Source organism: Nerophis lumbriciformis, linkage group LG01, assembly GCF_033978685.3.
Source record: "Nerophis lumbriciformis linkage group LG01, RoL_Nlum_v2.1, whole genome shotgun sequence".
Classification (NCBI taxonomy): Eukaryota; Metazoa; Chordata; class Actinopteri; order Syngnathiformes; family Syngnathidae; genus Nerophis; species Nerophis lumbriciformis.
In genome coordinates this window covers 5,611,384-5,632,804 of record NC_084548.2, presented here as the reverse complement: position 1 = coordinate 5,632,804, position 21,421 = coordinate 5,611,384, and the positions used below count along the sequence as shown (strand labels likewise).

General features: G+C 42.6%; 2 protein-coding genes across 2 annotated transcripts; both read right to left on the bottom strand.

Annotated features, from left to right (window-relative positions):
- Nucleotides 1-484: 484 nt before the first annotated feature.
- Nucleotides 485-2,746, bottom strand: LOC133614789 (keratin, type I cytoskeletal 18-like). The gene is made up of 7 exons (XM_061973041.1): nucleotides 2,360-2,746; nucleotides 1,744-1,826; nucleotides 1,515-1,671; nucleotides 1,220-1,384; nucleotides 1,019-1,144; nucleotides 715-926; nucleotides 485-614 (listed from the first exon to the last, which is right to left on the bottom strand). Exons 1-7 carry the CDS (start codon nucleotides 2,744-2,746, stop codon nucleotides 485-487), a joined length of 1,260 nt encoding a protein of 419 aa, XP_061829025.1.
- A 3,329-nt stretch (nucleotides 2,747-6,075) lies between these two features.
- On the bottom strand, nucleotides 6,076-20,655 carry LOC133615401 (keratin, type I cytoskeletal 18-like). Its single transcript, XM_061973973.1, has 7 exons — nucleotides 20,154-20,655; nucleotides 11,932-12,014; nucleotides 11,587-11,743; nucleotides 7,339-7,503; nucleotides 7,137-7,262; nucleotides 6,731-6,951; nucleotides 6,076-6,657 (listed from the first exon to the last, which is right to left on the bottom strand). Exons 1-7 carry the CDS (start codon nucleotides 20,583-20,585, stop codon nucleotides 6,543-6,545), a joined length of 1,299 nt encoding a protein of 432 aa, XP_061829957.1. The 5' UTR covers nucleotides 20,586-20,655; the 3' UTR covers nucleotides 6,076-6,542.
- Between the last annotated feature and the right edge of the window lie 766 nt (nucleotides 20,656-21,421).

Genomic DNA, 21,421 nt, shown 5'->3' with positions numbered 1-21,421 from the left:
GCAGTATTGTACTGTTTAAGAGTGTCACAACATTGCTGTTTACGGCAGACGAACTGCTTTACGGTAGACAAAACGTGACTGCTGTTGTTGTGTGTTGTTGCCGCGCTGGGAGGACGTAAATGAAACTGCCTAACAATAAACCCACATAAGAAACCAAGAACTCGCCCTTGATCATTCTACAGTTATAACATGATTGGGCAGGTACGTTGTTTATATTGTGTGCCTGAATTTCGGGAGATTTTCGGGAGAAAATTTGTCCCGGGAGGTTTTCGGGAGAGGCGCTGAATTTCGGGAGTGTCCCGGAAAATCCGGGAGGGTTGGCAAGTATGAACTAAGGGAGTCCAAAACTAACAGAACATAACTAAAAAAAACATGATCCGGGGCACGGATCATGACAGCGTAATGTTTGCTTCAATAAATTCACCCCAAAACAAAACTTGGTGTAGGTTATTTTATTTTAGTTTCGCATGTTTTCTTTCTGTTTCTATGCAGTCAACTCTTCTTGATTGGATTGGACGTCCCTGCTCTCGGACACTACTTTGCCGTCCACCAGAGTCTGAGTGACCGTCAACACTTGGGTCTGGACGATCTTCTTTTTGTCGACGACCTCAATCCTGGTGAAATGAAAACGACAGAAATCAGTTGTCATGTGCTTCTCTGCACTATTCCAAGCTTCGATTTTTGAGGGTCATTGTCATAGTATCTCCTACTCACTCTCCGCCCAGCAATCTCCTGTATTCCATGATCTCAGCCTCCAGTTTGACCTTGATGTCGAGGAGGACCTGGTACTGTCTTGCGTCTTCAAAAATGTCATTACGGAGATTAGCGAGCTGCTCCTGTAGGCTCACCAGGATCACATTGTACTTCTCCATCTCCATGCTGCTGCGCATTTGCATGTCTCTTAAATTGGCCTTCAGGCACTCTATCTGTTGAACAGGTGAAAAAAGGGGTTTGATTATTCGATTGATGCATTGGTTTTTGCTTTATTACAGAAGAAAGACAGGGCAAAAGCTGCTACCAGGCTTATTTGTGACTGCAGTTCAATGTCCAATGTCTGAAACTTCTTCTTGGTTACAGAAACCATCGTGGAGGCTTCTTTCAGGGCTGTGGTACTCTCCGTCACTCTGACCTTCACCTCTGTCATCTGCACACAATATTGAAGTGTTCACACTGATACACTTCACAAACTGCCACGCCCAACTAATCACTTGGCCACTACCTGTGACTCGTGCCACTCTTTAGCCTCTTGCTTATTCTTCACCATGATCTTCTCGTACTTCTCCCTCATCTCGTCCATTATCCTTGCCAGATCTTGGCCTTTAGGGGCGTCGACATCCACAAAGACTCCGGCCTGAGTGATCTTGACACGCAATTCAGCAACTTCCTGTAGGAGGGGAAACAAACAGGGAGTGATTTCCGGAGCAAAAGCTTGTCCTCTGCATAGAGTCGAACAAACACTGAAAATGGTTATGTTTGGATGGTTGGATTGTGATGCAGTGCTACGAAACCCTTACCTCCTTATGGGTCTTCCTGAGGGTGATCAGCTCTGCGTTCAATGTCTCGATCTCGCTCTCCAAGTACATGCGACCCAGGTTGGTGTCGTCCAGTATCTTACGGAGTCTTGCAGTATCACTTTCCACGGTCTGACGCATGGCCAACTCGTAGTGCATCCTATTGAGCGAAAAATAAAAACCAGGAATCTCAGGAAAAGTAAGACCGTTCTCTTCCAGATCTGTCACTCACTTGATCCGAAAATCGTCCGCGGCCTGTTTGGCGTTGTCTAGGTTAATGGCAAGTCGTGTATTCCCCTTGATTATGGCAAAAATCTGAAAGCAAGGACAGAGTACTTCTTCGGCACTGGTGCTGAGAATCTAGACGTTTCACTTTGACAACAACCAATTGCAAAGTCAAGGAAGTGGCAGAAGCAAAACTTGGGCTAAACAGAGTAGCTAAAAAAAGGACAAGGTTAAAGTTAAAGTTAAAGTACCAATGATTGTCACACACACACTAGGTGTGGCGAAATTATTCTCTGCATTTTGACCCATCACCCTTGATAACCCCCAATTCCAACCCTTGATGGAAAGCCCATTTTTATAGACTTTGGTATGACTCGGCGGGCTGTTTGTCATGAAAATAGTGTAAAAGACTAAATACAAGCATGAATTGCTTTGAAAGCTGATATGAGATGCTGTAACAGATTATGTAGCAAGGTCAATTAAGGGCTATTCCGTTTTAAAGCAAATACAGTTATAATTGTAACATATACAATACTGGAAGACGCTATGATGCAGTATGAAAGAATTTCAGCTTGTACAATGTGAACTACTACACCCATACCATACAAGATAAGTGGTTTTACCTTGGCTCTTAGATCTCCAACGGCGGCATTGTACTTGCTGTAGTCACTCCCTTCCATTGGGCCCCTTCTCTCGATCGTCTCCCGGATTTTGATCTCCAGGCTGCTGTTGGCCTTCTCCAGAGACCTCACGGTCTCCATGTAGCTGGCCAGGCGGTCATTCAGATGCTTCATCGCAACTTTCTCGTTCCCGATGGCCAGCAGTCCTCCAAAGTCCTCCAAAGCGTAGCTGTTTCGATAGTCGTACATGTTCGAGACCCTGCCTCTGGATGACACGGAGATCCTGGTGTCTTCACCGCCTGCCTCGCCAGAGACACTGTGCGAGTATGACTTGTATAGCCCGTGAGGTTCCATGAATTTAGCGAAATTGCTTCTCAACTGGGTCTCCATGGCCAAAGTTTGATAGAGAACAGAGAGAGAAGTGTTGCTTTCAAGGCAGAGGGATTTAGTTCTGAGAGTAGAGACCGTGCAAGAGTCTTGGTGTCTTATATAGGTACAGTTTATCCCTCTTATCACACCTCTCTTATCTATATTGCTTTTTCACCTTTAACCATTTTATGCAGACTTTGTGCGAGGAACACCCACAGTGATGCCAACAGTCAACACTAATTATGTTACCGACTGAACTTTATACGGAATATTTGTTATCATAATGGAAGATACAATTATATTGCAAAGATGCTAAAGATTGATGCACACTCACCGGTCTGTACATTAGTCGCTTTTACGCAACGCTTTTCAATTTTTTTTTTATCACACCTGCTTATCAAAGGGAAAGGAAAGTGAAACTAAGAGGAAGTTGTAGATGTTGCAAAGACACATTTGGTACAATTAATGAATTAAAAGAACGCCACAAGGGCAGCAGGATTCAAGATGTTTTACAAAAAGAAGCCACAGAGACTGTTCTACAAAAGGAAGCTACACAGAGAGTAATAAACAAAGTGTCACACACTACAGAGGCAGTAGAAAACAGTGGCACCTGAGCTTTTTTTTTTTTTAACCACAAATCAGTAACTGTAGATTTTTCTGTGTATTACTGTAAATGCAAAAACGGCACCACAGTTTATTACAGTACAAAAAGTACTGTTTTTTACAAACATATGAACCCTAAAGAGTATCTTATTCTTATTATGTTTAAAAGCTCATACCAGCATTCTTCCCTGCTTGGCACTCAGCATCAAGGGTTGGAATTGGGGGTTAAATCACCAAAAATTATTCCCAGGCGCGGCGCCGCTGCTGCCCACTGCTCCCCTCACCTCCCAGGGGGTGAACAAGGGCATGGGTCAAATGCAGACGACAAATTTCATTACACCTAGTGTGTGTGTGACAATCATTGGTACTTTAACTTAACTTTAACTTTACACATACAAACTGTAGCACACAAAAAAAGCACATTTAATAAAAAAAACGTTATTATGGTCTTACCTTTACTTATAAATAAAGTCCATGTGCCGCAACTAAAGCCCTCACTTCAACTTTCCACGTGCAAGATTGAATCTATTTAAAAAAGTGTTAGCGAGGGTTTATAAATGTCGCCTATTCTGTATGAAACTACAAAATAACAAACACGGAGGCTCCAGTTTACACAAGAACCACTTTATTTACCTTCTTTCAAAAACCTACGCTCCACTCCGTGTCATCACTTCCGCTCTTAGCGCCTTCAAAATAAGAGCTCAAGGCATATACTGTATAACAGCGCATAACAGGAACTTAACATCACAAAGAGGAAAGCCCATGAAAATAGGTTACAAAAGTTATTTAATAAGAAGCCAAAAAGTGCAAAAACAATAATGTTCGTGTTGGAGGAGTTGTGAATTGGGTACACTTGCAGTCTGCAGGTGTACCTAATGTTGTGGCCCTGCAGTCATTCACAACTCCTCCAACACCAACATTATTGTTTTTGCACTTTTTGGCTTCTTATGAAATAACTTTTTTAAATAGATTCAATCTTGCACGTGGAAAGTTTAAGTGTGGGTTTTAGTTGATATAACAATTCTACGGCGAGGGTGCAGGAGGCGGGATTACTGGAGCCTCAGCCAGTGTGTCTTTTGCAGCCGTTTTATGATCGCTCAGCACAAGAAATACGTTACACACATACATCCATCCATCCATCCATTTTCTACCGCTTATTCCCTTTGGGGTCGCGGGGGGCGCTGGAGCCTATCTCAGCTACAATCGGGCGGAAGGCGGGGTACACCCTGGACAAGTCGCCACCTCATCGCAGGGCCAACACAGATAGACAGACAACATTCACACTCACATTCACACACTAGGGCCAATTTAGTGTTGCCAATCAACTTATCCCCAGGTGCATGTCTTTGGAAGTGGGAAGAAGCCGGAGTACCCGGAGGGAACCCACGCAGTCACGGGGAGAACATGCAAACTCCACACAGAAAGATCCCGAGCCCGGGATTGAACCCAAGACTACTCAGGACCTTCGTATTGTGAGGCAGATGCACTAACCCCTCTGCCACCGTGAAGCCCTACACACATACAGTTGTTGACAAAATACACTGTACATTATATACCTCAGCTAACTAAACTATGGAAATGTATAATATAATTCATATAGCAATACAGTCTCACTGCACAGCAGGCCAGCAGTTAGCCGAGTCCGTCCATGTTGAGGCACTGAGTGACGTGCCTCAACTGGCTGCTATTCACCGCACCGTCTCTTCTCAGTATTTGAGCGGCAAATGTGAAAATTCATCGATTTTGAATAAAAATAATCTAAAACTGGTGAAGTTAAATGGAAAATAACTTTATAGTATAATCACTGGATACATATAGCAATTTAATTTTTTTTTTTTTCTTTTTACATTTTTTTTCATTTCATGATGGCAGGTGAGGCCCCGCCTCACCTGCCTCTAGTGACTGCACGTCACTGATATATATATATATATATATATATATATATATATATATATATATATATATATATATATATATATATATATATATGTATCTGTTTATATTTTATTTTATTTCTGATTATTATTATTATTAATGTATTATTATTTCCTTATTTATTTATTTATATTTTTGTCTGTTTATTTAATCGATGTATTTGTAGATATTACTTTGTTTTTTTGTTGTTTCTTTCTTTTTTTTGGGGGGGTGGTATGGATGAGATATAAACAAAAATATTTTGACATTTAGGGCAGACAATAGATATATGATTTATGTGAATATGATGCAATGGATATGAATGTCTGATGCTGGATGTCAATTAAAAAAAAAAATAAAAAAAAATAAAAATCATTATCATTAGTATTTATTTCTATTTAAAAAAAATGGTTTGAATGTTTGATGTCATAGCTTTGCATAATTACACAATATTTAAGTTAACATAACTTGAGATTACATTGAGTACATATTTATTTTCTGCCAAAATACAAAGAAAAAAATAATAAATAATAAATAATAATTTTGTAAGAAAATGTACAGTACTTTATTGTTACATATTATTTCCAGGCTTTTGAGGGCCAAAAAAATGAAGTGGCGGGTCACATCTGGCCCCAGGGGCTTGAGTTTGACACCTGTTTTATAGACGAAACTAAATTGTTAGCGTTTACACTATTCAAATGAATGCATTATTAAAACCATGGGCTGCATTTACTGATGAATTACTTGTAACCTTCATTTTTCTAATTACACCTGGTTATAAGGTGTTCCTATTAATGTTGCGGTATGTAAAACAACAACGTGCACAGACCATATCCTGGAATGAACTTTATTGATATGTCAGAACCTCACAGTTGGACAGAGAGACAGACATAACTGGACAGAAAGAAAACTGAGGATGTCACAACAAGCGACAAGTGACGGTTTACAGTAAAATGGCTCTTGTATTGCATTGAAATTTTCTAAAAACATCCATCAGCTGGCCTTTGAAGGTTAGCAGACATCTGCAGGCCAGCACGCAAACATAAATAGCAGAACGTCTTTGATGAAATAAATAAAAAAGATCATGTTAGTTTTCTTCTGGTCCAGTTTTGCATACAGTCAGCCTGCGGAGGAGTCGTTTAATTAAGCAGTCAAGCAAATCACTGCGCGGGGTTTTAGAGTCTAATGGTTAGTTGCTGTTTTACTAAAAAGCCGCAAGTCAATTGGAGCAAAAGATCAGCTTTTTACCGAACTAGATTTTTTTTGCTATGGTTGCTGCGAAGGTTGCGGTTTCTGGTCTTCAAAGGTTTTTGGTCTCTGTGGAGGAGGAGACCACCTTGCCGTCCACAAGGGTCTGTGTCACCGTCATCACCTTGGTCTTCACTGTTTTCTGGTCCTCAAGAGCATCCTGGAGCCTAAACAGAGAGAATAAACTCATCAAATATCATATTTGGTCCTACTGCTAAAGTGGATCAGAAATCTACACACTTGAAGTCTCCGCCGTCCAGCAGCCTTCTGTAGGTGGCGATCTCAGCCTCCAGCTTCATCTTTAGGTTGAGCAGAGATTCGTAGTCCTGGGTCTGCAGTTGGATGCTGTTACGAAGCTGCGTGAGTTCAGCCTCCAGGCTCAGGATGACGGAGTTCAAGGACTCGACTTCCATGTTGTAGCGCATCTCTGTGTCCCTCAGCGTGCCTTCCAGGGATGATTTCTGCCAAAGTGGGAGTGAAGGGGTTAACAACTGTGAAGCCAGCCGGCTGATGACGGCACCATAGCGACGGGTCAGCCGTGTGTGAAGCTTATGCCAACAAAGCCCGAGTGAGGGTGCTGAGTGAGGCGTATCAGGGTGTTGAGATAAGCATGGTGTTAAGTGCGTGTTGACGAAGAGCTGCTCACCAAGCTCCTCTGGGACTCCAGCTCGATCTCCAGGGTTTGAAACTGTCTGCGCAGGTCGTTCAACTCTGTCTGGGAACTTTTCAGGGCCTCTGTGTTAACGCTGACCTCGGTCTGCACTTCTGTCATCTGGAATCAGGAAACTACTTCTTCAAACTCATTCAAAGACCTCATGCCGGGTTTTAACTTCTGGCGGACACTTTACCTGAGATTCATGCCATGCTTTTAGCTCCTCCTGGTTCTTCAGTGCCATCTTCTCATACTTGGCCCTTATCTCCGCCATGATCTGAGCGAGGTCCTGTCCTTTAGGAGCATCCACATCTACGTGGACTCCTGACTGGGCGATCTGGTTACGAAGCATCAATACTTCCTGGAAAAAAAATAAAGAAAGAGGGTTGTCGTGAAAGCACGTCGAGATCCTGGTTTCTTTCAAACGTGATCACGTGCTTTGTCGAGGTATGTGCAGTAAAACTGTCTGGAGCTTCTGGATTTATGTTCTTTGACCTTGTCTGCGTGGCCAAATATGGATCGGATTAGTGTTACTAAACAGCTCAACAAAACAAGAAGGAAAACAAATCATATACAGATGTTTCAGTATTGTTTCCTACAACACTTGAACGTGTCAGGAGCAGCGTTTTTGTGCTACAATCTCATGCAAACCGATAAAGAATATGTCATGGCAACACAAAAAACGAACCATAAATTAGTTACAGCCAATCAGAGGCCAGAAGAAAATGAAGTCAAATTAATCATATGTCGCGTTTTTTCTAGTGACTCAAAGCGTTTTACATAGCGAAACTCATTATCGACATCTATAAGCTACATTTAAACCAGTGTGGGCGGCACTGGGGGCAGGTGGGTGAAGCCCAAGGACACCATGGCGGTGACTAGGAAGGCAGAAGCGGGAATCGAACCTGGAACCTTCGAGATGCTGGCACGGCCGCTCTACCCATAAAATAATCCGAATGAAAAAACACTTGGAGGGTGCCAAGTGCATACCAAAGCAACAGGGGGGCACCGGAGCCTTTAACCGAAAAATTGTTTTGGCCAATCACAGGCCAGAAGAAAGAATTTCCTGAACGAGACACAATAAAAGACCTTTGTCGGGCATAAAGGTGATGTCTTAAAAAATGTACAGTACAGGCCAAAGGTTTGGACATACCATCCATCCATCTTCTTCCGCTTATCCGAGGTCGCAGCCTAAGCAGGGAAGCCCAGACTTCCCTCTCCCCAGCCACTTCGTCCAGCTCTTCCTGTGGGACCCCGAGGCGTTCCCAGGCCAGCCGGGAGACATAGTCTTCCCAACGTGTTCTGGGTCTTCCCCGCGGCCTCCTACCGGTCGGACGTGCCCTAAACACCTCCCTAGGGAGGCATTCGGGTGGCATCCTGACCAGATGCCCGAACCACCTCATCTGGCTCCTCTCGATGTGGAGGAGCAGGGGCTTTACTTTGAGCTCCCCCCGGATGACAGAGCTTCTCACCCTATCTCTAAGGGAGAGCCCCGCCACCCGGCGGAGGAAACTCATTTCGGCCGCTTGTACCCGTGATCTTGTCCTTTTGGTCATAACCCAAAGCTCATGACCATAGGTGAGGATGGGAACGTAGATCGACCGGTAAATTGAGAGCTTTGCCTTCCGGCTCAGCTCCTCCTTCACCACAACGGATCGATACAGCGTCCGCATTACTGAAGACGCCACACCGATCCGCCTGTCGATCTCACGATCCACTCTTCCCTCACTCGTGAACAAGACTCCGAGGTACTTGAACTCCTCCACTTGGGGCAGGGTCTCCTCCCCAACCCGGAGATGGCATCTGGTCAGGATGCCACCCGATCGCCTCCCTCGGGAGGTGTTTAGGGCACGTCCGACCGGTAGGAGGACACGGGGAAGACCCAGGACACGTTGGGAAGACTATGTCTCCCGGCTGGCCTGGGAACGCCTTGGGATCCACTGGGAAGAGCTGGACGAAGTGGCTGGGGAGAGGGAAGTCTGGGCTTCCCTGCTTAGGCTGCTGCCCCCGCGACCCGACCTCGGATAAGTGGAAGAAGATGGATGGATGGAGTTGTGCTTGAAGCTCATCGAGAGAATGCCAAGAGTGTGCAAAGCAGTAATCAGTCGTTCAATCAACAGTTTGGATGCCTTCAGTGACAATCTACAATGTAAATAGTCACGAAAATAAAGAAAACGCATTGAATGAGGAGAAGATGAGTGCAAACTTTTGTCCGGTACTGTATATCTCAACGTTGGCCCCCAACATATGCATGGCAAAGTAACAAATGGCTCTATAGCAGTGGTTCTTAACCTTGTTGGAGGTACCGAACCCCACTAGTTTCATATGCGCATTCACCGAACCTTTCTTTCGAGAAAAATAAAAATGTTTTTTTTCAAATTCAAGACAAAGTTATATGTTTTTGGTAACCCTTTAGTATGGGGAACATATTCTAAGTAACAAAGACTTAATTTAGAGTTATTCGGTTAGGGTTAGGGTTAGAGCAGGGGTGCTCACACTTTTTCTGCAGGCGAGCTACTTTTCAATTGATCAAGTCGTCAGGATCTACCTCATTCATATATATAATTTATATTTACTTATTTATGAAATATATGTTTTTGTTAACAAGTTAAAGGTGCTTAATGATAATGCAAGCATGTTTAACACATATAGTTAATATTGTTAATACATTAAAGGTGTTTAATGATAATACAAGTATGTTTAACACATATAGTTAATATTGTTAACAAGTTAAAGGTGTTTAAAGATAATGCAAGCATGTTTAACACATATAGTTAATATTGTTAACAAGTTAAAGGTGGTTAAAAATAATACAAGCATGTTTAACACAAATAGTTAATATTGTTAACAACTTAAAGGTGGTTAAAGATAATACAAGCATGTTTAACACATATAGTTAATATTGTTAACAACGTAAAGGTGGTTAAAGATAATACAAGCATGTTTAACACATATAGATTCCTTTCTTTCATGAAGACAAGAATATAAGTTGGTGTATTACCTGATTCTGATGACTTGCAGTGATAGGAATCAGACAGTGGTGCTGATAAAGTCCGCATTTTCGAATGGAGGAGAAAAAAAAGTCCTCCTTTCTGTCCAATACCACATGAAAGTGGTTGGTTTTTGGCATCTTATTTGTCCAGCTTCCGTACTACTTTGTATACACTTTACAAGAAATGCATTGTCGGCAAACTCCGTAGCTTGCTAGCTTGTGCACGCCAGCTTTCTGAGACTCTTATTTTGGTAGCGCAGGCAGGATGAAGCAGAGCTTTTATTGTGCAACTGTGCAGTCGGTCTTTGGAGTTTTGACGACAGGTACGGCGCCAGAGTCTGTTGAAATAAAGTGTTTCTCGCCTTCCAGTCGGTAATTTTAATGAGCTGGCAGCAGCCAGCGTCATCTCAGAAGACCCTCGGGTGCCGTGAATGTCAATCAAGTGACGAAAGTGACGTCATAGTGATGATTTATGATCGCTCATTTTTAGGACTATTTTTTTAATGCCTGGCTGGTGATCGACTGACACACCCTCCGAGATCGACCGGTAGATCGCGATCGTCGTAATGAGCACCCCTGGGTTAGAGGGTTAGGGCCAGGGTTAGAGGGTTAGGGTTATAATAAGGCCATGCCGAATAAGGCATTAATACGTACTTAATAATGACTAGTTAAGAGCCAATATGTTACTAATTTGCATGTTAATAAGCAACTAATTAATGGTGAATATGTTCCCCATACTAAAGTGTTACCATGTTTTTTTTACTGGTGCACAAAATGAAGCGTGCATGAACATCACCTTGTTCAAAGAACAAAACCAACACAGGCCATAAACTCACAACAAATTACACACCTGCAAATCAGTCTGACTTCTGCTGTTGCCGTATCCGTAATACGCCGATAGGGAGAAGTTTTTATTTACACGATGAGTCGGGTGTGTCTTGACTTCCGCCGAACCCCTGAGCCCGACTCACCGAACCCCTAGGGTTCCATTGAACCCAGGTTAAGAACCACTGTTCTAGAGGAACTGGTGGTGACTAGTATGTGAAAGAGACTTATAAGATCCCCAGGGATCTGTTCTGAGACACCCTCTGTTTGATTTGTGTTGCGCTATTCACAAGCAGGGTGTTATTTCAAAAATAATTGATATGTCTTGCAGATTTTGTTTTGAAAGTCGACCAAACTGATCTGGGTCGAGGCACCAGGGTAATGTTGAGTATTGTCCATAGTCTGTGGTAGAGGTAGAGTTTTTATTTACACAATGAGTCGGGTGTGTCTTGACCTCCGCCGAACCCCTGAGCCCGACTCACCGAACCCCTAGGGTTCCATTGAACCCAGGTTAAGAACCACTGCTCTATAGCCTCTAACTAATGTGATCATTCGAGCTAATCAGGCCAGAAGAAAGTCCGCGCTGGGAAAGACACAAGTCCAACTTGAGTCTGCGGTTGTGCTCACATTATCGTGGTTCTTCTTGAGATGAATCAGCTCCTCCTTCAGGGTTTCGATTTCGCTCTCGAGGTTCATACGGCTCATGTTGGTGTCATCGATCACCTTCCTCAGACCAACGATATCGGCCTCCACGGATTGGCGGATGGCCAGCTCGGACTCAAATCTGAAACAGAGCAGGCCAAGGCCGACTGGTTATACCGGAAGGTCAGTAGCAATTAAGCAGCGTAGCCTCCGTCAATAATGCAGAGGTGACAAACAATAATGGTCATGTGTGAACAGTCAGAACAGGGCGTGCCTGCAGCTGTTTGGCTTCAGGTTGCGTTCAGGTTGTAGCAAACAAAAGCGCCTCACTTGACTCTGAAGTCATCGGCCGCCAGGCGAGCGTTGTCAATGTTGAGGATCAGGCGGGCGTTGTCCATGGTGGCATCGAACACCTGCAATGGGTTGACAAAAGAGCGATCGTATTCAGATCGGATTCTGATGCCCAGGTTAAGAATAGAGTACCATCTGCTTACATTTATAATAGTCCTGTCATTCACAACATTGGTGTTTGTCATTTGAAGTATTGTTTATTTTAGGGATGTCCACTGTTAGAATAATTGTTTGTAGATTATGACAAAAACTTTGTATTACATTGTGTTCCTGACAAGAAGACAAAAGGCTGTCTTTTGAAACCTACCAAGAGTAAGGCTCGTAAAACTCCACCGCGTAGGAGGAGGAAGCAAGATGGTGTTCCTGTGTTCTTTCATGTATGGTAATCAACAGAAGGCCCGAGGACTTCAAAGCAGAGAGAACCAAGAATCTGCCCAATTTCCAGACGAACTCTTTTTGAAGAATTTTACGAACTCTTTTTGAACTATTTTATGGAACTCCATCCATCCATCCATCTTCTTCCGCTTATCCGAGGTCGGGTCGCGGGGGCAGCAGCTTAAGCAGGGAAGCCCAGACTTCCCTCTCCCCAGCCACTTCGTCCAGCTCCTCCCGGGGGATCCCGAGGCGTTCCCAGGCCAGCCGGGAGACAAAGTCTTCCCAACGTGTCCTGGGTCTTCCCCGTGGCCTCCTACCGGTCGGACGTGCCCGAAACACCTCCCTAGGGAGGCGTTTGGGTGGCATCCTGACCAGATGCCCGAACCACCTCATCTGGCTCCTCTCGATGTGGAGGAGCAGCGGCTTTACTTTGAACTCCCCCCGAATGACAGAGCTTCTCACCCTATCTCTAAGGGAGAGCCCCGCCACTCGGCGGAGGAAACTCATTTCGGCCGCTTGTACCCGTGATCTTGTCCTTTTGGTCATGACCCAAAGCTCATGACCATAGGTGAGGATGGGAACGTAGATCGACCGGTAAATCGAGAGCTTTGCCTTCCGGCTCAGCTCCTTCTTCACCACAACGGATCGATACAGCGTCCGCATTACTGAAGACGCCGCACCGATCCGCCTGTCGATCTCACGATCCACTCTTCCCCCACTCGTGAACAAGACTCCGAGGTACTTGAACTCCTCCACTTGGGGCAAGATCTCCTTCCATGGAACTCTTTTTGAACTATTGTACGACTTCTTCTTTTGAACTGTTTGGTAACCAAAGGCAACACTGTTTATGACCCACTTCCCTCTGAAAGCAGCTGTGGTCAGGTGGGGGGAGAAAGTCAAATAAAGAAGGACGAGTGCTATCTTGTGGCAGAGCGTGCTGGAGATTGTAGGATACAATGTCCGGGCGACTCTCCTCAACATATTGAGTCCAAATTGAATTCTGTCTCTGTTTAATTCCATGCCTCTTGTCTTGTTTAATAGATGTCATCAGTGTTTGAACCTGACATCCACCGAGGACCATATGCTGAAAAATGTAAGGATGACGTTTTGTTATTAATTATTAGTTATTAGTATCTGGTTGAAAGTTTAATCATACGCGTTACAATTTCAGCTTTTTCTCTTTACGTTGTCCCTTTTTGCTCTATGTTTTTTTCCCCTTTAATCTTATCCCGACAAGCTGCCACAAGCTAATTAAAAATGTCACAAATAGCAACCCTCCCCCGACATATTGAGTTTGTGTTAGAATAATTATATATAAGTTATCACACAACTCTTATGCTTAAAAGGCCGTTGCTATAGTTATTATCTATTGTGCTCTTTTCTGCTTCGTGCAAGGCCACACAACTTGTTATCTTCCACGGCATATGAGGGGTGGCCTTGCCGCAAGATGTTTTCTTTGTTTTCGCCCGCTAACAGCCAATGACTTCAAGTACCTCAACAAAGATAAGACGACAGCACGCAGACCAAGCAGAGACAAGGCAATCACAAGGCCCCCAGCACATTCCGTCACGTATTGTGCGTACTGGAGCAGCTTTGCATGATATGTGTGACCAGCCTCAGTGATGTTAACTAGGGAACTCTTGAATAAATAGAAGAGGGCGTGGGGCTGTACCTTAGAGGGTGGTGGGAGACTGTAACTGAGTGTGCAGCCCCAAACGTTTCTCCTCCTGAGCTAAATTGAACTCTGTCTCTACCTGATTCCTTGCTTCTTGTCTCGTTTAATAGATAGTTCGGTGTTTGAACCTGACAGTTTGCTAAAAAAAAAGGTTTTATTTCGTACATATTAGCTTAAAGTTAAAGTACCACTGATAGTCACACACACTAGGTGTGGTGAAATTACCCTCTGCATTTGACCCATCCCCTTGGGGAGCAGTGAGCAGCAGCGGTGGCCACGCTCGGGAATCATTTTTGGTGATTTAAACCCCAATTCCAAGGTAATGGGTCGCACTTTTATAGTCTTTGGTATGACCCAACCGGGGTTTGAACTCACGACCTACCGATCTCAGGGCGGACACTCTAACCACTAGGCCACTGAGCAGCTTGTTGGCATGATCCAAACTGTTCCTTCAGCAAAAGCTATTAGCCAGTTAGCTCGTAAAGACGACATAGAAATGGTTTTGCTTAAATCGGCTCGCCAATGCTAATGCCAATCCATAAAATGTTACATTTAAATTGTGTCATTTTGGATCTTTAATATTTGGTGTGCTTTGTTTTGTTTTCGTTTGTTGTAGAGTAGAAGGGGGATTCATATGTCCCAGTTTGTTGCAGTTTACCTGACACATGAAACGTGACAAATTGGGGAGGGGGGGGGGAGGCTATCCACTTTTGCCACCAGATGGCAGTAGAATGTTGAATATCCTTCAAATGTGTTTTGTGGCAATTCCAACTTTGACCACAGCATCAGTTGCTATGTAGAGTGGCGCTTTCCATCATTTTCAGCAGATCCACCCAGGAATGGGGCCAAATGAATCCCTTCTCTACCGTACCACTCCCACGAAATTATAGGCTACCTTTCTGGTTGTCTTTACGCTAAACTGAGCTAAGCTAACTAGCTGGGGGTACAGTATATATGAGTAATATAGCACGATTATTCTAGCCAACCATTTTCAAGAAATACAATAATAATTCAGAAAACAAACAAAGACTATTGTTGAACACATTTTATAGGATTGTGTGTCTGTCATGAGAGTGTGTAGTTTTTGGGTTGATTGAAAATGTGTTTTTTTTAAAATGAATCTATTGCATGTACAGGGGTGTAAAAAAACAAAAACTTTTTGAATTAATCGCAATTCCTATTTGTAAAAAAAATAAATACAAAAAAATCGATTTTAATTTCCCAAAAATCGATATTGATAAAATCAAAAATTGTTTAAATTTAAAAAAATATATATATATATATTTTTTAAATAAATCTGTCCGGTTTGGGTAGAATTTTATCAAACGAAGCCAGTTTTCTCTTAAGTAATCAGCATCAAGGGTTGGAATTGGGGGTTGAATCAACAAAAATGATTCCCGGGCGCGGTCACCGCTGCTGCTCACCGCTCCCCTCACCTCCGAGGGGGTGATCAAGGGTGATGGGTCAAATGCAGAGAATAATTTCGCCACACCTAGTGTGTGTGCGTGACAATCATTGGTACTTTAACTTTAACTTTAACTATAGACATTTATCAGAGCTGGTTATCGATTTTATGGAGGAATGTACTTAATCATAGAACTGGCACTTAATGTTTTGACAAAAGTATAGAATCGATTCTGAATCGAATCGTTACCCGCAAGAATCGAATCAAATCGAATAGTGTGGTGCCCAAAGAAAAGATTCACAGCCAACCCATCAACTGTAACTACTGGGATGCCAATATCTACACATTTTAGGATAGGACTTTATTGTCATTGCACAAGTACAACTAAACTATGTTTTCAGCACAAACCCGTTCAAGATTAGACAAACAAACAGTGTACAGGGTTATAGAACAGGAACGCTGATGGGTGGCCATAAGGCGCCCCTTAAAAGATGGGAAAAAGGTAAAACGCTGGGGAAAAAGATGAGTAAAAAAATACAATCTAGACTGGGCTCCTAAGGGGGCCTAGTCTGGAGTGGGAAAAAACCTCCATGCCATGCGCACATAAACATGTTACTTTTAATCACGACTACTCGCAACACAGAGGCGGGTTTGGGACCCTGGAGGTCAACTGCTGCTATGGAGCGCTGCCAGCCGTCCATCACCCCGAAGGGAAACAAGCGGTGGTGAAGGCGTGGGGTGGGGGAAGGGGTGTGTCTGTGTGTGTGTATGTGTCCATTGTCTTGGGTGTGATGATGTAATGTTCATAACAGAACAGAACACAATTTGGAGTACAATTTGCCAAAGATTAAAAGGTACAAAAACAGATGCATTAGTTTTACTAAAGTCCCGTTGGTAAAATTCGCAAGCTAACTGTGTGTACATTTGGTTGACATATGGTTGGCACTGTTTACTTTTGGGAAGTGTACAATAGATAAAGGAAAGCGACATCCAAGAGCCAATGAGAGGCTGCCACAGAGTCAACTGCTGTCGTGTCTGCTGACAAACATAATATTTAGTGAACAGGATGGGGGCATGGGATTTGCATGAGGATGGTGGTGATGGAGGTCAGGGTGTGTGTGTGGGTGTGTGTGTGTGGGTGTGTGTGTGTGTGTGTGTGTGTGTGGGCTCGGTCATGTTTGCATGGGTGATAGTTGACTTCTCATTGGCGGTCTCGTTGTTGCTGACGTAAGAGTGTGTGTATTCTCCCATGGGGGTGGAAGAAGCCGTTTGTAATCCCACCAACAGGAAAATTGGCACCATCGGCCTTCTCATGTTTTTAGGACTATCAAGAACTAAAGGAACATGTTGTCTTTCTCATTGCGTTCAACAAATGTAATAATTATTTCTATATCATTGTGTAAAATACTTGTCAAAAAACACCCTTTCCTTTAAGTTTTGGGATTCTATGGACTGAACTCTCACTATTACAATCATTGGTACTTTAACTTTAACTTTAACTTTATTATGTTAGATCCACTATGGACTGGACTCTCACACTATTATGTTAGATCCACTATGGACTGGACTCTCACACTATTATGTTAGATCCACTATGGACTGGATTCTCACTATTATGTTAGATCCACTATGGACTGGATTCTCACACTATTATGTTAGATCCACTATGGACTGGACTCTCACACTATTATGTTAGATCCACTATGGACTGGACTCTCACTATTATGTTAGATCCACTATGGACTGGACTCTCACTATTATGTTAGATCCACTATGGACTGGACTCTCACACTATTATGTTAGATCCACTATGGACTGGACTCTCACTATTATGTTAGATCCACTATGGACTGGACTCTCACACTATTATGTTAGATCCACTATGGACTGGACTCTCACTATTATGTTAGATCCACTATGGACTGGACTCTCACTATTATGTTAGATCCACTATGGACTGGACTCTCACACTATTATGTTAGATCCACTATGGACTGAACTTTCACACTATTATGTTAGATCCACTATGGACTGGACTCTCACACTATTATGTTAGATCCACTATGGACTGGACTTTCACACTATTATATTAGACCCACTCGACGTCCATTGCATCCTGTCTCCCCTAGAAGGGGGGGGGTCCTCTCCAAGGTTTCTCATAGTCATTCACATCGACGTCCCACTGGGTTGTGAGTTTTTCCTTGCCCTTATGTGGGCTCTGAACCGAGGATGTCGTTGTGGCTTGTGCAGCCCTTTGAGACACTTGTGATTTAGGGCTATATAAATAAACATTGATTGATAGATTGATTGAAAAGTATACATTATTAAATAAAATAATATACCCTCCATAAACTTTTTTAACTCCCCTTATACAGTATCTATATATGCTGTATATATTAAACTAAAATAGTTTTTAAAAAGTACTATATGAATCTAAGTTAGTATTGTAATTATTATTTTTTGTTATATTTAAAATAAAATAAAAATACTATTTGTGTAATCTCAGTAATGAATAATATTGTTTTAAATTTATTAATCTATCAAATTTATTTTTTGAAAAAAAAAAGCCCAGTGAAACTACAGTTTTCTCACTTGATTAAAATGTAAATACACACATTAAAAAGAAAAAAAAAAAAAAAAAAATATATATCTATTAACAGGCTCCAGCCCCGCCACCCCAAAAGGGACAAGCGGTAAAAAATGGATGGCTGGAAGTTCAAAAGTTACAATAAAATAATTAGAATATAAAACAGAGATATGTTGATTGGCAACACTAAATTGGTGTACCCCGCCTTCTGCCCGTATGCAGCTGAGATAGGCTCTGGCATCCCCCGCACGAACCCGAAAGGGACAAGCGGTAGAAAAAATGGATGGATGGAACAGAGTTGTTCAGACTCTCTCCACCGAGGGCAGCATACTGAAAAATCAATTAATACCGGGGACAGCCACGTTGTTACATTTTGCACATTAAATATGCTAAAAATAATTTAAAAAAAACAGTTGCTGATAATATACAAAATTAATAATAAATATATACATTTTTCAGAACATGTCAGGGGCCAATATAAAAATTAGCTGCATGTCCAAAATGGCCCGCGGGCCGCACTTTGTACACCCCTGATATAAGACACTATTTTTTCTCCCCAGATATATATTTTTTACAGTTATGTAATATTTTGATCTATTATTATTTTACAACCTAATGCAGGCCTGGGCAATTATTTTGACTCGGGGGCCACATTTAGAGAAAAAAATGTGTCTGAGGGCCGGTATATCTATTTTTATGAACACTAATACAAAACCTCACAACAATGTCTGATTGAATGCTAAAAACGTTATGACAGACCGCCTTAAGAAACGTAATGGAATTTTTAATTTTTCTATGAACGATAAAACACTGAATATTGACAAAATACGAAAGTCACACCCCCTTTTCGAGCGACATATTTTACAATCAAGTGAAACGCGACAAAAATGCAACAAACAGTGAAATATGAACGCGAAGGGTACAACATAAACCCACCAACAATCTGATATATCTGATATTTACTGAATTTCCCCCAGGGATCAATAAAGTACTTTCTATTCTATTCTATTCTATACATCACTAAGCTTTAGAACTTTGTTGTGAAAATCTGTGGAAATGCTCCCCGCCCACACTGCTTGGTGCCTCGTCTGAGCTGCTGTGATGTAGATCAGTGGTTCTCAAATGGAGGTACGCGTACCCCCGGGGGTACTTGAAGGTATGCCAAGGGGTACGTGAGATTTTTGTTTTTAATATTCTAAAAATAGCAACAATTCAAAAATCCTTTATAAATATAAATAAAAACCTATCTTTTTTTTCCCAAATAGTTCAAGAAAGACCACTACAAATGAGCAATATTTTGCACTGTTATACAATTTAATGAATCAGAAACTGATGACGTAGTGCTGTATTTTACTTCTTTATCTATTTTTTTTCCCAACCAAAAATGCTTTGCTCTGATTAGGGGGTACTTGAATTAATAAAAAAATTTGCAGGGGGTTACATCACTGACAAAAAGGTTGAGAACCACTGATGTAGATGACCATAGTAACTAATTAGATTACCATAGTAACTGGTATATCATCCATAAGTGCAGATTCCAACCATTGAAATACTTAGTATAGTTGAAGACTTAGGGTCATTAGAAAACATGACTGCATATCATAATGGCAGCTACAATTTACATCTTAAAGATCTAAAACATTTTTTGGGGAATGTCTGGCGGGCTAGATTTGGGCCTTAATTTGCCCAGGTCTGACCTAATGTATTATTATGTACCATTGTTTTTAAATGTTTTTTTTAATATGATATGTTATTGTTTTGAAATATTATTTGCTATTGTTATTATTTTTTTAATAAAGTACTATTTTTCTTATTAACAATTTATTTGTGCAATATAACCAAATACTGTATATAAAGTGAAATGGGGGGGGAATAGTGCTTTCGTTTGTTTTGTTTACTATTTTCCTGCCTCTTTGACCCCCTCACCATACAACATTCCTCCTTTCTACCGTTTCCGGTCCAGCCCCCCCCCCCCTAGTAGCTGGCCCCACAGAGGAACAGGGGTGGAGGGGGGGGGCATGGACCCACCGGAGTCCAGTCCACTCTCTCTGTTAGGTATTCATTGCCGATTATTAACCCTGGCTTGCTGGAATCATGTATGATGACTTTGGTTTTCATTCATATATTTGACCTATGACCTCCACGTGAAGCACACTCACCTTCCTCCTCAGGTCATCGAGGATGGCCTGGTACTTGCTGTAGTCTCTGAAGTCGGGTCCGCTCTTGGCCACGGCCTCCTTGATCTTAATCTCCAGATTCTGGTTGGCCTGCTCCAGGCTCCTGACCGTGTCCAGGTAGTTGGACAGGCGGTCGTTGAGGTTCTGCATGGCGAACTTCTCGTTGCCCGTGATGCAGGTGTTGCCGCCGCCGCCGCCGCCGCTCACCTGGATGCTGCCGGAGAAGCCCCCGGCTCCTTGGCCCATTCCCATTCCGGATCCCAGCCCTTTGCGATCGACGGATGAGAGGTCGATGCAGGACCTGCCGCCCCCGCCGTGGATGCTGTGGGCCTTGTAGGCATAGCCCGTGACGGGGCCTCTGCCTGAGGTGGAGGTGCGCACCGAGTAGGTCTTTTGTTGCTTGGAGGTTTGCATTGTGGCTGGAGACGCTCTTGAAGAGAGAGACAGAGAGGCACGGGCTGGGATGGCTGAAATGGGAAGTCACAGACACAAGGCAGAACGAGGGGAAGCCGCCAAACTATATAAACCTTTTAGGCCCTCCAGGGTCCGCCCCTAAGACCACTCCTCCTCACCCTGCGGTACCTCCTCCTTTTTCCACCGGCCTGAACCGCAGCACCGCTCATGCTGGTTCATGTCTTTGTCCTTTGAGAGCAGACCTGGGCAAATTAAGGCCCAAATCATTTTTTTTATATTTTTTTATCTTTAAGATGGAAAGTGTAGCTGCCATTATGATTGTGCAGGGATGTTTTCTAATGGCCGTAAGTCTTGAACTATACACTGCAAAAAGTCAGTGTTCAAAAACAAGAAAAAAACAATACAAAAATGAGGGGTATTTTATTTGAACTAAGCAAAATTATTTGCCAATAGAGCAAGAACATTTGGCTTGTCAAGTAAAAAAATTCAATGAAACAAAAATACCTTAAAATAAGTAGAGATGTCCGATAAATGCGTTAAAATGTAATATTGGAAATTATCGGTATCGTTTTTTTTATTATCGGTATCGTTTTTTTTTTGTTTTTTTTTATTAAATCAACATAAAAAACACAAGATACACTTACAATTAGTGCACCAACCCAAAAAAACCTCCCTCCCCCATTTACACTCATTCGACACTCATTCACACAAAAGGGTTGTTTCTTTCTGTTATTAATATTCTGGTTCTTACATTATATATCAACATACTTGCCAACCTTGAGACCTCCAATTTCGGGAGGTGGGGGTGGGGGGTGGGTGCGGGGGGCGTGGTTGTG